General features: G+C 37.6%; 1 protein-coding gene across 1 annotated transcript; it reads left to right on the forward strand.

Moving 5' to 3' along the window:
• Nucleotides 1–1,145: 1,145 nt before the first annotated feature.
• On the forward strand, nt 1,146–4,976 carry LOC102705498 (protein RGF1 INDUCIBLE TRANSCRIPTION FACTOR 1-like). Its single transcript, XM_040521140.1, has 3 exons — nt 1,146–1,600; nt 3,811–3,885; nt 3,991–4,976. Exons 1-3 carry the CDS (start codon nt 1,430–1,432, stop codon nt 4,492–4,494), a joined length of 750 nt encoding a protein of 249 aa, XP_040377074.1. The 5' UTR covers nt 1,146–1,429; the 3' UTR covers nt 4,495–4,976.
• Nucleotides 4,977–15,220: the final 10,244 nt, after the last annotated feature.

The following is a 15,220-nucleotide window of genomic DNA, read 5'->3' on the forward strand; positions in this document are numbered from 1 at the left end:
ACTCCAGAATTGTGTTTCTTACATCGAAATGTAAGTAAATGTTGTCGTCACCACCGGCACTGGCCAAATGTTCCTTGATATGAATGGAAAAAAATGCTATGTCTTAACGTCCTACTCAACCAATTTTGTGAAACATGACCTACGTCGTTGAAGAAACAGACACCCATTTTCTTACTCTATGCACTTAACTTGCGAACAAACGACATCGTATTTGAACAACACAATCCAGTGAAAAAACATGAAACAAGATACAAATAATAGCAACACTTTGAGCATATCCTAATTTTTAGTGAGGGCAACTAAGGGGCGAAATCCCATTGGACCAAGGAGATACTTTGTGCTAACTTCATGCTGATGTTAGTATATTACCTATGGTATCAAACTTGATACGGGTGATACCACTTAGGATAACCATACATGACTAGGTACCATACCGACATTCAACATAAACTATCACAATGTAGTATGTCTGATGTTTAGTACAGCTAAATCCGAAATAAATTCCTGATTTTTTAAAAATAATTTACTCCGAATAACATGATCCAATTACGGAAACCCCCCTCCTACCCCAATCATTCACCCCCATACCCAAGACCCTTCGTATTATTCTACACCCTTTACTGACCTAGATTCTCTTGTTTTTATACGTATGTTTCTTAAACTGCTAAACCGGTGTATCTTTTACGAAAATTTTCTATAGAGAAGTTATTTTTAAGAAAATCATATTAATATATATTAAATTTTTATAATTAATAATTAATTAATCATATACTAATCTATTATTACGTTTTCCGCGTCGAATAACATCTCCTCAGCCGAACGCGGCCAGAGCAGCCAAGTGCCCCAATCATCCCACAAGGGATGACATACATGCATGCATGCCAATGCCAATGCCACCATTGCCGAAGGAAGAAATAGAGAGCTCCTCCACTCCCTCATCATCATCATCATCATCAAGCTTTGCATGGAGCAGCAACAAGATTACAAGAACACCTCCAACCAACCAACCAGCCCACCCAACCCCAGCACTACTTGTCCCACACCACCATGCCTCCCTCCCTCAATCACCACCATCCACATCTCCCTCTCTCTCTATAAATACCATCCTCCATGGATTCGTTACCACATTCTCCTCCCTCCCTCCCTCTCTCTCTCTCTCTACAGCAGCAGCTACTACAAGACAACAAAGCCACACCTCTCTCACCATCACGAAGAGGAGAAGAAGAAGAGAGAGAGAGAGAGAGAGTAGTATAGCACCGAGCAATTACAGCAGCGGGAGACAGGCAGGCAGACAGACAGAATTGCCTGCCAAGAAACGAGAGATCATAGCCACACCTAGAGAAGGAAGAAGATCATCCCTCCATCACTATAAGAGGAGGAAGAGGAAGGAGGAAGGAGGAAGAAGGAGATCTGTGCGTGTGTGGGGGGGATGGGGATGAGGCCAGGGTGGGTGGGCGGCCTGGTGGAGGCGACCTTCTTCGTGGGGTGCCCCTCCCACGAGAGCCGCAAGAAGAACGAGAAGAACATCTTCTGCCTCTCCTGCTGCGCCAGCATCTGCCCTCACTGCTCCCCCTCCCACCGCCACCACCCCCTCCTCCAGGTCCATTCCCTACATCTCTCTTACTTGTGATCTCAACACTGCCTGATTCTGATTCTTGCTTTTCTGCTTCTTGGGCTCCCTTCTGAGTTCTGATTCTGCGGCAACAAGAAATGGAGCAGTTTTTCTTTTTTTTTTTTCTGAATCTGTTCGTGCAACTGCAAACCCTGAATTAATTAATCAACTAATTAGCATTTTTTTCTTGGGGTAGTAGTAGTAGCAGCAGCAGTAGGAGTGAATTGATCGATTAATTATGAGGTTAGTGTAGGCCAGAGATGAGGGGGGTGGTGTATCTTGCTTTTTGTTTTTGTCCTGTGCTGTCTTTTCATGTGCCCTTCTTGACTTCTTCTTCTCTCCCCTGGATTAGATTTTTTTTTTGTAACACCCTGGATTAGATTTGGGTTGCCACTTCTTCTGATTGATGTTCATGCATGCTACTACTAGTTCCTCTCTTTTGGGATTATATATATATTTGTATGTATGTTTGCTAATCTTTCTTGGCTTGTTGCATCGCCATTGTCGCCTTGTGATCCTTGGGCTAATCCTGCCACCATCACAGGCTTGAATTAGGGGGTGTGATGGTGATGGCATCCGGTAATTATCAGCACCTGATCTGCCTGGGACAGCAATATTTCCATATGCACTTTGTGGATAATTCCACTGGTTCTTGGCATGTACTAATTCTTTACTTTGGGAGGTACTAATTAATTGTGGTTAAACTGAGCTAGGTAACTTATGATTGTATATGGGTGTGTGAAAAAAAAAATTCCTGAATGGTGTAGAAACTTAACTGAGAGAGAATTTGAGATGCAGATTCTCCTGTTGCATTTGCATGCGAATATGCAAGACCAAAAATTGATTGATTTCTTTCCCTTCAATTCAATTCTGCTTTGTCCTCTTGCTGCCTGTTCCTTTCCCTGCATGCCTTTCATTCAACTAACTTTGGTCAGTAAAATTTGTTGGGGGTGAGCAGTTGAAGAGGTAAAAGCTGTGAAGAGTTCTTTTTTTTTTCTTTACTGCTTGTCCTTCACTTGAAATGGGCATAATGACATACCCTTTTTCACTTGTTGAATTCAAAGTTGCTTCAATTCTCTACCATGTTCTACCTTAGCCATCCAAGTTTTTGGTAAATTGATTAAGTAATTATCATCTCTGGCAAATTCTGAAAATTATCATCTGATTAAGTAATTGGGCATAGTGCCATCCATAGCCTTTCACATGGTGAATTCACACCCCCTTTCTTTTGTGTTCTAACTAGTATTAAAATTTTAGCAAGATGATTAAATTAATTATACATAAATCACGAGATTAGGGCGGGTCTAGGAGATTTCCTTTAATAGGCCAGGTTATCCAAACTGCCTTGCTATGTATAGATAGAAACACACAAATATATTTCTCATAGAGAATCAATCACCTGCCTCTGCAAAGCAAAGCACAGGTGTGGTGTCATTTGGTGATAAAGAGAAAAAAAATGTAAAGGAAGGATATTATTATGGCATCGTCTTAGAATTGTTACTGCCAGGATTTACCATATGTGTGTGCTATGGTAAATTTGCACCCTTGTCTTTTTTACCAAAGAAAGGCTCAATACTGTTCCCTCCTTACCTCACCCTGCAACCGCCCAGTGGGCCCCACTCTCAGCTTCTCACTTGCTGATACTGTTCATCAAAGCCACAGTGAACTAGTCACCCTTCCAAAATTTTATATATATATACATATATTCCTATAATAAATTTATTTTATATTTTTGCCCAACGTTTGATTTTGAAAATTTTGTAAAAAATTAGTCACGCATAAAATACTATTCATGTTTTAGTTTTATCATCAAGTAAGAATAAAACTATTAATCGTAAAAAAAATTAAATAAGACGAAGAGTCAAAACATTATATGAAAAAACATGAAAAATAATCTTATTTTGAAACGGAGGTGTATATATTAATTAATTCTTTCTTTTTTTTTCAATGCATCATCTCTGCCATTGGCTGGTTGTGTTTTTGGTGTTTGGATTTGGAATTTTTACCCTCAGGGCCTTTGGTTGAGGGTCAGGGGCATTTCGGTAATTTTATCATGTCCCCCCACGGTCAAAGCATGGTCCTGCTTTTCGTACGTACTACTCTGGTATCAGCTGCAGCAGCAGCATCCATCCTATTGGAGGATAGCTGCACGAATCCTAAAGCGCCCGGGTGGCCTGATCCGACGGTTCCTGGTGCAGGTGCGGCGGTACGTGTACAATGACGTGGTCCGCCTGGGCGACCTCGAGAAGCTCATCGACTGCTCCTACGTCCAGGTGATTAATTAGCTTAAACCAATACGTTGTCACCGCTAATTAATTACCACTGTGATTAGTGACCAACTGCTAATTAATGTAATTAACGTAATCATGTTGTTGCAGCCGTACACGATCAACAGCGCGAAGGTGATCTTCCTGAAGCCCCGGCCGCAGTCCCGGCCGTTCAAGGGCTCCGGCAACGTGTGCCTCACCTGCGACCGCATCCTGCAGGAGCCCTTCCACTTCTGCTGCCTCTCCTGCAAGGTGGACCACGTCATGGTCCATGGCGATGGCGGTGACGGAGGCGGCGACCTCTCCAACATCCTTCTCCACCAGCACCACCACCATCACCAGGGTGGCGGCGGTGGTGGAGGAGGCGGTGGCTTCCCGCGCCTTGAGGACCTCCGTGTCGGCATGGAAGATGACGATACTGTTGCCGTCGCCGCATCCAACCCGGTTGGGCGACGTGGCGGAGGTGGCGACGGGTCTAGCGACAATGGCGGTGGCAGCGCCGAGACGGAGGAGACGGCGGCGAAGAAGAAGAAGAAAGGAGGAGGGTTCTTCCCCAAGATCCTGTCACTGGGGAGCAGGAGGAAGGGTGCACCCCACAGATCACCCCTGTCCTAAACCTAATCACCACTTTGCCCCCCTACTAGCTGTTAATTACTCCAATTAATTAGCCATCACTAGCTAGCTAGCCCTAGCTCTACTAGCTGGTAGGCTTAGTGTGCCACCTCATTATAGCCCTATGATTAGCCATGTAGATTGAGAGATGAGTGAGTGTGTGTGTGTTAATTCGTGTGTTGGTTGGTTGGTTGGGTGCTTGTTTATGTGATCTAGCTTAAGCCTAGCTTATGCTAAGCTTAGCTAGGGCCACTTCTAAGCATGGCACTTAGGGAGTGTTTTGATGAGATAGAGGAAAAGGGCAAGTACTTATCCTCCTGTTACAGGACTAGGTAGCTAAGGCACAGACATGTGGGCCTAGGTTGCATGGCTTCCCCTGGAGATGTGTGTGACTAGCTACCAATTTTGTACTCGATGTAACAGCAAGGGGTTACTTGCATACACTTCCATAACCACATATATATAATTAATTAGTTAATATCATTCCCCAGATTATCAGTAGATGTCACTGTTGGTGAATAATTAATTGATGTTAAGCTGTTCAGTTGGTGTGATGGTTCCACACCGATCCTTGGAGTTCACAAACTTTTTTCACACCTAAATAAAGCATTAAACTGAGATGAAATAAAAAAAACTAATTGCATGGGTATGAGTGAAATCGTTTGACGAATTTTTTAAGACTATTAGTCCATGATTAATCATAAATGCTACAGTAATCTATACGGTGCTAATGATGAATTTGTCTCGCGGTTTTCATATGAGCCGTGAAATTTATTTTTTCATTCGTGTTCAGAAATCATTTCCACATCCGGTTCTGACATGCTATCTAAAAATTAAATTTTCTTTTCCTTGATTAAACACCCCAGGCTGTGTAGCATAGCATCATCTGTACATGCATGAGAGTGATCTGATGTGTCTTTCTCCGAGGAAATTGTTTGTCACTTTGACCGACTTAGAGAGAGAGAGAGATGCATGTGATGCAACACACACACATCAATTCAGTTGCTCCAGGCCAAACTCTTCAATTCAGTTGCTGGTGAGGAAAAAGGAGGGGGAGAAGCTAGGCCCTGTTTAGTTTCTAAAAATTTTCACCCAAAAACATCGTATCAAATCTTTAGACACCTAAATAGAATAGAGTATTAAACATAGATAAAATGAAAAACTAATTGCACAGTCATGTGAGAAATCGTGAGACGAATCTTTTGAGCCTAATTAGTACATGATTAGCCATAAGTGCTACAGTAACCTACATGCGCTAATGACGGATTAATTAGGCTCAAAAGATTCGTCTCGCAGTTTCCATGCCAGCCGTGAAATTTGTTTTTTTAATCGTGTCGGAAAACCCCTTCTGACATCCGATCAAACGTTCGATGTGACATGCAAAAATTTTCATTTCACCAACTAAACACCCCCTTAGATGGTGTTTAGATTGAGAAAATTTTTAGGAGAAGTGTCACGTCAAATGTTTGACCGGATGTCGGAAGGGGTTTTTGGACACGAATGAAAAAATGAATTTCATGGCTAGCCAAGAAACCGCGAGACGAATCTTTTGAGTCTAATTAATCCGTCATTAGCACATATTGGTTACTATAGCACTTATGGCTAATCATGAGCTAATTAGGCTTAAAAGATTTGTCTCAAGATTTCTTATATAACTGTGTAATTAGTTTTTTTAGTTCATTTATATTTAATGCTTAATTTAAGTGTCTAAAAATTCGATGCGATATTTTTGGAATAAATTTTTGGGAACTAAAGAGGGCCTTAGCTGTGCCTGTGGAATTGTGCTGTTCTGTTTCCATGCCATTGTGCTTGCCTTCAACTTTTGCAATGTGCCACACTGTTGGCTTCTCTCTGCTGCACAGTGTGTCCATCCATCCATCAGCCAATGGCCAATGCCACTCTCATATCACCTGGATGTCTGTCGTAGGCTGAGCAGGCAGGCAGGCAGGCTGCATCTTTATTAACCCTTTCCCATCCCTTCCTTTACACAAAATAATCTCAGGCCTCCTAAGCTACGGCTGTGTTGTTTTGGTGATTACTTGAAAATTTTGTGTAAGTATGCGAAAACTTAAGCTACGTCCTTTTTTGTAGGTTACACACCATTCACTTTAAATCTGCCTTTGATCACCCATTTTAATATATATATATAATTATTTAATTATTATGATGTATTTTATTATTAAGTAAAATTTAAGCATAATTTATAATTTTACATATTTTTTAAAAAATAAATAAGATAAATGAATAAACATATATAAATATATATGCTTAAAAGTCAACGACATCAACCATAAAAACTGGAGACAATACTTGTGTTGTATCTTACAGAACTATACTCGTACTCCCTCCGTCCCATATAATATGAGATTTTAACTTTCTGTTGGTAATGTTTGATCACTCGTCTTATTCAAAAAATTTAAAATATTATTTTTTTTATTATTAAAAGTAGTTTAAGTATTGCTTATAAGTTTTTATATTTGCACTAAATTTTTGAGTAAGACGAATGATTAAAAATTATAATTAAATAATCAAAATTTCATATAATATGAGACGGAGGGAGTAATATTTTGGCCTCATTTGGACCATAAGGGATCAAAACAAAAATATAAAGGTGTATAAAATAGAGTGGGTAAAACTCAAGAGTACTACTATACATGCTTAGGCTAAATTTTCAGGCTATAAGAATATCCCTAACAGCTCATCTAAATTTGGTCATCCATATCTTTATTATCTAAACTAGTTTTATTCTTCATATCTCTTTGTACCCTACTAGATCATCCATATATGATATCCTCTATATCTTTTTGGAGGATGCAGAGAGATATTCAAATATGAAGGTTCTCTCCTAATATGGATGACCTCTAAAAGTAGATGATAGGATAGCTGCTCTGTTGGAGCTCAATTTAAAATCTTCGTTCTCTATTTTCAGAATAAAGGATGGGATAGATGAGCTGTTTGGACGCTTAAAAGGAATAGATAGCCGGGGAGATCAGCTTGATTATCCAAAGTACCCATTAATTGCATTTAATTGACCGGCAAATTAACCCGTTGATTAACTGAGCTGTGTCAACTCCGAGGCGATCGATCCCAACACATACATTTGGGAGTGTGGTCCCCTGTCGGTGCCACATGAACCGATCGAGACAAACAGCAAGCAACAAAAATCCATCTAGGCCAATTACAATGGCAAGCTATTTGGGATAGCATTTCATTCAAATTTCATGCCATTTGACTGGCCTCGAATTCAGATGCTACAGACCAAATCATTTTCTTCCTCTTCTTTTTGATGCTACACGTACTATACTTTTCGTACTACCGTCGTAAGATAACAATCCAACTTGTGCGTGCGCGCCGTGCGTCTTGCGCTCCGTCTGTCTGCGCCAGCACGTGCGTCCGTCCATCCATCTGCTAGATCGTACGTATAGCAATTCCGATTCCTGTATATTTTCTATATTTTTTAATTCTCTATGTTACATATATATATTTATGTTAAAAATGCTATATTTTTCTCGATTCCCTCGTTCTGTCAATCCTGTTTTTCAAAAGAATCCAAGATTTGAGCTAAATTCTGCGAAAATCCTTTGAAATTCCTGCGCTGCAAAGAAAAACTCAACCCAACATTTGTTGTTTTATTCGTATGCAAATGAGTCGAGGGAACCAACTCGATCCATTCTTGTTTAGTAAAAAGGCAAAATGCTCACGGGGATAATATTATGCAGGGGATGGATTGGATGCATTCATAATTTCATTCACTAATCTTTGGTTTGCATGCATGGCAAAGTTGGCAGCATAACATGAGCAAGCTAATGCGTCCGTACACCAGTTTATTACTTCCTCTATTTTAAAATAATACAATATAGTAATCTTAGTAAGGTTGCAAATGACATGGAGATTAATTAATTTATCTTTTTAATCCGCAAGGGCTGGTCTGCGGTGATATTGCCATCGAATTGCTGGCCCTTTTTCCCCTCATTGCCAAGTTCGTAGGGAGTATTTTTGACTCGGAAAGTCGTGCGCCCCGTCTTTTTATTGCTCATTTTTATAAGGTAAAATTTTAATTTTTAATTTTTAATTTAGAGTTTATTTTAGTGTTTTTATTGGACTTTATTTTTACAATATTGATTTTTAGATCGCTAAAAATATGTATATAAAAGTTTTATTCATAAATTATCTTTTTTTTGCAAATACGTTGTTTTCTCCTGTGTTTTTTTTTGCATGACTAGATTAATTTTAGAGGTTTCCATGGGAATTACTCCATCCTTCCATAAATAATATATGTATTTAGATTTATATCAACACTGAATTTGCATGCATTTGGCTAGATTAATTTTAGAGGTTTCCATAGGAATTATTATTAATGCACAATACTCATCCATTCAAGAAAAAGAAGAAACTATATTTTTAATCATTGGTTGACAAACTGGTGGTCGAAAATAAAAGAGTAATTAAAGTGTGCATCATTAATAAAAAAACTACTATATGAAATGGTATATAAGGATATATATTGAACTGATAAATTTTGATATGTGAACGGAGGATAGGCAAAAAAGTTAAAAAAAAATCCTTTTTTAATAGAGCTGAAGGGCCAGAGAAAAAAAAAGTCCTTTTAAAACAAGGAGTACACTGTATATATATAACCTGTGGCGTAGAATGGAACCATTGGCTATGGCGCACACTATTTTTTAGGAGTAATTGATTGCAATCACTATACTCTTTCAAGGATGTCAAGTCTCACCACAACACGCAAACTATAGCTAGTTGCTAAAATAACTTCAATGTTTATCCATTATATATATATATATATATATATATATATATATATATACCAATAAAAAGCAAAAAGACAATTAGAATATCTTTTACTTTATCAATCCCCGTTAATACAGTTACCCCCTATTTTATTTGCTTCTAATATATTTATTCTCTATATTTACGAACTTAAATTTAAAGATTGACTAAATGTGAATTTATTTTAGAATAAATTAATAAGAGGCACAAAATGATTTTCGAATGGAGGTAGTATTTCAATCAATAAATAAAAACACAGGCATATAGCCTATAGCTATAGGCCAGGATGATTATAATCTAGTTTTTGGACAACACCATTAATTCCACCAATATCCAGCCCCTCGTCACGTGCTTGTCGACTCATGAGACAAATGAATTTTAAAACAATTATTTTAGAGTTCCATTTATATCTTTTTATTTCATGTTATTTTTCAATGTTAGCTTTTAAATTGAATGACACATAAAAATTGCACTAACAAATTTTTTTTGTTGCTTTTTCTACGACTTATCAACCATAGCCAAAACAACCAGTGGTGTACCTTCATCTTTCCGGGTGCTCGGATCCCGGATAAATTATCTAATTCTTACCTAATTATATCATATTAATTAGTGTACCAGTAAAAAAAATAGTTTGTACGTATTGGACCCCGATAATTTCTATTCTGAGTTCGCCATTAAAAACAACCAAACCTTAATTTAAATCACTGTATACCTAGAAACAAAACAAATGAAAAGATATCATAATCGATTGTTTGAGATTGGACGACATTCATGCATGCATGAGCAGCATTCAAGCATGTACAAACCGTACGTGTGGACCACGAGTAATTAATATCGTGCAAGAGAGCTGTACCTGTCCTGTCACCCTATCTTTTCGCTTCTTCTCGTACATAGAAAATTAAAATTAAAATTTTCAATCTTAAATTTAGAATATATTTTAGAATTTTTATTGTAGCGTATTTTTTAACCTTAACTTTAGAACTCTAACGCAACACATATATAAAATTTTTATTCATAAATTATTATTTATTTATAAATATTTCGTTTGTTTTTTTTTAAATAAGTGAAACGGCCGTCCCCTATTGGTATAATATACTTAGCGTATGTCGAGTGCTAATGTGCATGATGATTGAGCTCTCTTTCAACAGTCAATATCGATATCAATTGCGCGCGACCGAATGATGGACCGAGCCACTCGTGCCAAAATCATTTTTTAAAAATTTATAAACCATTTTACTTTTTAAATTTTGGAACTAAACTCTCTAAAAACTATTTTCAGATATAAACCTTTGTCACGCCAATTTAATCATGATGCGTGGCCAAAAGATTCAGACATAAAAAGTAGTTTTTCGAAGGGTTTAGTTTTAAATTAAAAAATTCACCAACATATACGTTGAGCTCAAAGAAATTGGTAATATTATTTTAAGAAAAAAATTTCCAGTTCTACTATATATAGTAATGGCTCATTTAGATAAAAGCAAACGCAGGAATTATGGATAAATTAACAATATTCTAACTGGCGCATACTTATAATTAACAGCTCGATCTAGTTAAGGTCTCATGCATTCGTTATGCTAGTTAGCCGTCCTAAAAAAATATTGTTTTAAACTAAAAATTGATTCTACACTGAGTGTATTTCTAGACTGGCACCAACTACTTAACCCCCTTGTCTTTCTTGTATTTTTCTCCTCATTTTCACTACACAATAATAAAAAACACACTAGTATTTTATCTCCTTCTTAACTAGCTAAAAACTATACACCATTCGGTTCCATAATACTACTTATATATAGTTTTGCATGGATAAAGCTTTCATCAAACTTTTACTTTGACCATAAATAACCACTAAAATACCTACCTTCAAGAATAGAGGCTATACGTATATATTAATCTTAAAATATATTTAATAATATTTCTATATATATTAATAAAAATTAATGGTTAAAGCTATTTTAAAGATCATATTCTTGTTTAAAACAATTAGTAAGTATTATGAACCAGAACGAGTAAACTTTTAAGAAATTTATACTCTTTTTGTTTCATATTATAAACTTTTTAGTTTTATTTAGATTTATTATTGATAATACATATAAATTATTATCTATATGTATTTAGACATGACCAGAAGATAATAGAATTAGTAAGTAGATTAGATTATCAATGGAAGGCTGGCGCATATATAATTTAATTTGCTGGTATGGTGTGTGTGGACCGACATGCCGGCGACACGACTGATCCAGCCATTGTGTGCACACATGCATCCTCCAATACGTTGCATGCATGCGTTATATGAGAGGCTGACAAGCCACCCCCGCCCAATTACCCAAAGATCCTTGATATTAATTTCTATTTAAAATATAAATATTTATTTATCATGTAATATTTTCTTATAAAAATTAATATTAAATATAGTTATATTTTAGAATGGATGGAGTATTTTAGAACGAAAAAGGCAGCTAGAGTTGGAGACATGTAGCTACAATGTATGCGTGTATCTATTTGTCACCCCATCAGTTTCTCTACATTAATTGTACAGGGACACATATTTTTCCGTATGGGTACCCCAGCCGTAGAATAATTCAAATCGAAGAAAGGACATTTCCTATCTTGTTTTACATGGAGTATAAATTAAAGTTGTGTTTTTTTCTGGCTAGATATAAAAGATAAAAGATTATTCGATTTTGTGATATGTATTTAACGGTATAACATGAAATAGCTAATATAAAGTTGAGAGTTTATTTTACAACAGTGAGATGATAGTCTTTTATGTATAATCTTCTTATAAAAGTACGCTGTTTAGCAGTTTAAAAAATATGTATACAAAAGTTAAGGGAAAAATTAAAAATAAGCTAGGCAAAAGAACCTAGCCTAAGTCCAAGATATGCATTCACATGTATTAAAATATAACTACACTAAGATTTTTTTGTTAAAAATATGATCTTACTTAATAAAAAATAATCTAGGTTGATCTTATTTTGGGAGGTACGAGAGGGGGTAAAATAATCTTATTTTGTGATGAATGATGTACATAATAGGTCGATCTTACTTAATGGTGTATATTTATGTGCTACATGCACATCTGGATGCATGGCATTTGTGCAGAGGATTAAACAAACATAAAAGTATTGCTCTCACAGTTGTACAATATAAAGGGAGTCTGAGCCAATTTTCCATGTTAAGTCTCATCAAGGATGACTATGCTACCTTGCTACTATTGGCTGCTACTGCACAGTAATAGTATATATGAGCATCTATCCATCATCTATACCCTCCAAACAATGGAGATCATTGTGGCCCATCCCCAATCTATGAATTGGTCGTCTCATATATGCATTCATGTAACGGGTGCCCACACCTCCCCTGTGCCCAAACATGGTCTCATGTTTTCTCCCTTTCAATGTAGTGTGGCCCTCATAGATAGGGCTTTATTCCCATTCTCACGCCACTGTATTCGTGCAGACGGTTGAGTAGTGTTGGCGTGTCCGTGAAACCGTTAGATCCACCGTTGTACTTGCCATCACATACACGTGCGGGAATCCAGATCTGTGTCAAGACACGGTCGCCAGAATATAGGGTGTGCTACATTGATATTGTCGGACCGACAAGTAGAATGTATGAATGTGCTATAGGCGTTGTTGTCTTTACTTCAAAAGACTGTACATAGAAACAAGACGGATATATCGAATCCTTGGCGGTTGAATAATCGTCGGGTATGCAAAATAGAGACAAAACATATGATGGCCCCACTTGTACCCACCATTATTTTATTTATTGAATGCATGAATAAGATGATACTCTACCTCTGACAACTCAGTATATAAGAGGTAACTAATCTAGGATACTAGCTAGCAGCTAAAGGTAAAACATGTCACTGTTATATGTAACAGTGCAGTAGAACATGTTATTGAATCAAAACATAACCAAAACTAACAAAAAAAAGGGTCCTAGGGGTTACATAGGATTCTATTATACACAGATAATTTGCAATTTATATTATACATGAAATTACTCGCCACAACTACAAGACTACTCACACACATAATTAGGTGTCGGGTTATCATATTCGAAGAGCGACCTCATCGAAATCTATTTTTTTCTAGATCCGTCCCCGAGTTCTTTCAACCTGGTGATCCTAATGGATACCAGAGGATGTACAAAGCTGAAGCTGGGGATCTGGATCAGCTTGGGTCGCTAGAAACGGTGACATGCAAGAGAGCGTGTGTGTTTCGCCAATCTTGGAGAAGCAGCGGTAACTAGCAACAACCAACGGCTGCAATACGCAGCAGCAATACTGACTTTATTGTAGGCCAATGATTGATGTATTATCTAGCGGTTGCAGTGATCAGGGACGGATCTAGCAGAGGCCCCCAACATGCTAGAGCCGCAAGAAAAATAGGAGAGTGAGAAGAAAAGGAGAGACCGAAGGAGGAAGAAGTTATGGGTTTAAATTTTCGTGAAAATAAATTTTAAATCGAGTAATTTAAGAGGCTAAGTTCTTATTTAAAAAGGTGCATACACCCCGATGGAAAAAAAAGTACATACGTGTTGTGTCTGGCAACAACACCTCCTGAAAACCCTGCAGAATGTAACATGTTTGCACGATGAAAACGGGCCGTATATATCCTGGTAGCTAGGTAGCTTCAGCTCCTCTGAGGTCTCCATCCATCTACTGTTTCATCGTCTCAACATTGTCAGCTTTACCACTTGCAAAGTTGCTGAAAGCCCTACCAATCAGCCCATCTCTCTCTCTCTCTCTACAGTTTCTGTATGACACGGACTGGCAATGATTTTCACCGTCGGTGCTTCTAAATCGCGCATGTATATACCTCTAATTTGTGATGCACTTTATGGGCTAAGTAGCATCATAAATATGTACAAGTTTGCAATAGTGTAAGATACTACATCTGTCCTAAAATACAATAATGCTAAATACCTAAATTACTACTGCCTCCATTTCATTGTAAGAATTTCTAACTTTTCTTAAATTTATCAATTGATGGATGTATATAATATATATATGTCTAGATTTATTAATATTCATATGAATCTAGGCAAGGTTAGAAAGTCTTACATTGTGAATCGGAGGGAGTAAAAGAGAAATAAAATAGCTGATGGTTGGAGCTGAATTTTCTCAGTTATCTATAACTGCAAGAGCTGGTTGGAGTTCAATTTTCCTACAGTGGTCTGATGCCCTATAATTGCAAGGGTGGGACCCAGTCCAAAGAAGCAGGTCTTTGCCATGCAGGCTTTTTCCATGGCATGCATTGCCAAGTGAGAAGGACCACCACAATCCACAAGTGAGAAAGACTAGGTTAAGAGTAGGATGATGAAGAGAGAACCACCAATGGAAGAAGAGCTATGTAGGTAAGCTAGAATGCTAGATAGATGATAGAAATAATTGAACCTGGAGGGGCATGGACCATCTCAAACTGGTGCTGGTTTTTTGGAGCAGTGCGCAACCATGTCTCCCATGTCCCATGCACTTGGAGTTAATTTGGTCACCACCAGCACTGCCAGCCCTAATATTAATTGCTTTGCATCAAGCAAAAACATCCACACACATGTAGTTAAACACTTGTAGTCACCCTGTGCAAATTGGAAGTCCCATGGCCTTAGTTCAAAGTGCGAGAAATTTACACGAAAACCAATTTCGCGAATGTACCTCCCCCTCACAGAAATCCTTGGTTCATGGCTCTTAGAATAGTGTCATAGAAAAGGATCCAATTGCCACAAGTATCAGACACATAATATCAACATCCAGGTGTCTCTAATAGCCTAGAGTTTCAATTTTTTGTAGTAGGAGGAGATAGACAAAGGGGACAGAAAAAAGAGAGATATGAAGTGATGTGTTTTGTGTCATGTTGTTAGTGATGGTGGAGTAAAAGGCCCAATGATGGAGGGAAGAAAGCTGGGGAACAAAAGGGGTGGGGTTCCAAATGGC

Source organism: Oryza brachyantha, chromosome 2 (assembly GCF_000231095.2).
Source record: "Oryza brachyantha chromosome 2, ObraRS2, whole genome shotgun sequence".
In the NCBI taxonomy this organism is placed as follows: domain Eukaryota; kingdom Viridiplantae; phylum Streptophyta; class Magnoliopsida; order Poales; family Poaceae; genus Oryza; species Oryza brachyantha.

Excerpts from the sequence above, each read along its gene's own strand:
- LOC102705498 (XM_040521140.1), top strand. The coding sequence starts at position 1,430 with ATGGGGATGAGGCCAGGGTGGGTGGGCGGCCTGGTGGAGGCGACCTTC. Across the intron at positions 1,601-3,810 it reads GCCACCACCCCCTCCTCCAG|GTGCGGCGGTACGTGTACAA; the intron begins GTCCATTCCCTA and ends TTCCTGGTGCAG. Across the intron at positions 3,886-3,990 it reads TCGACTGCTCCTACGTCCAG|CCGTACACGATCAACAGCGC; the intron begins GTGATTAATTAG and ends ATGTTGTTGCAG.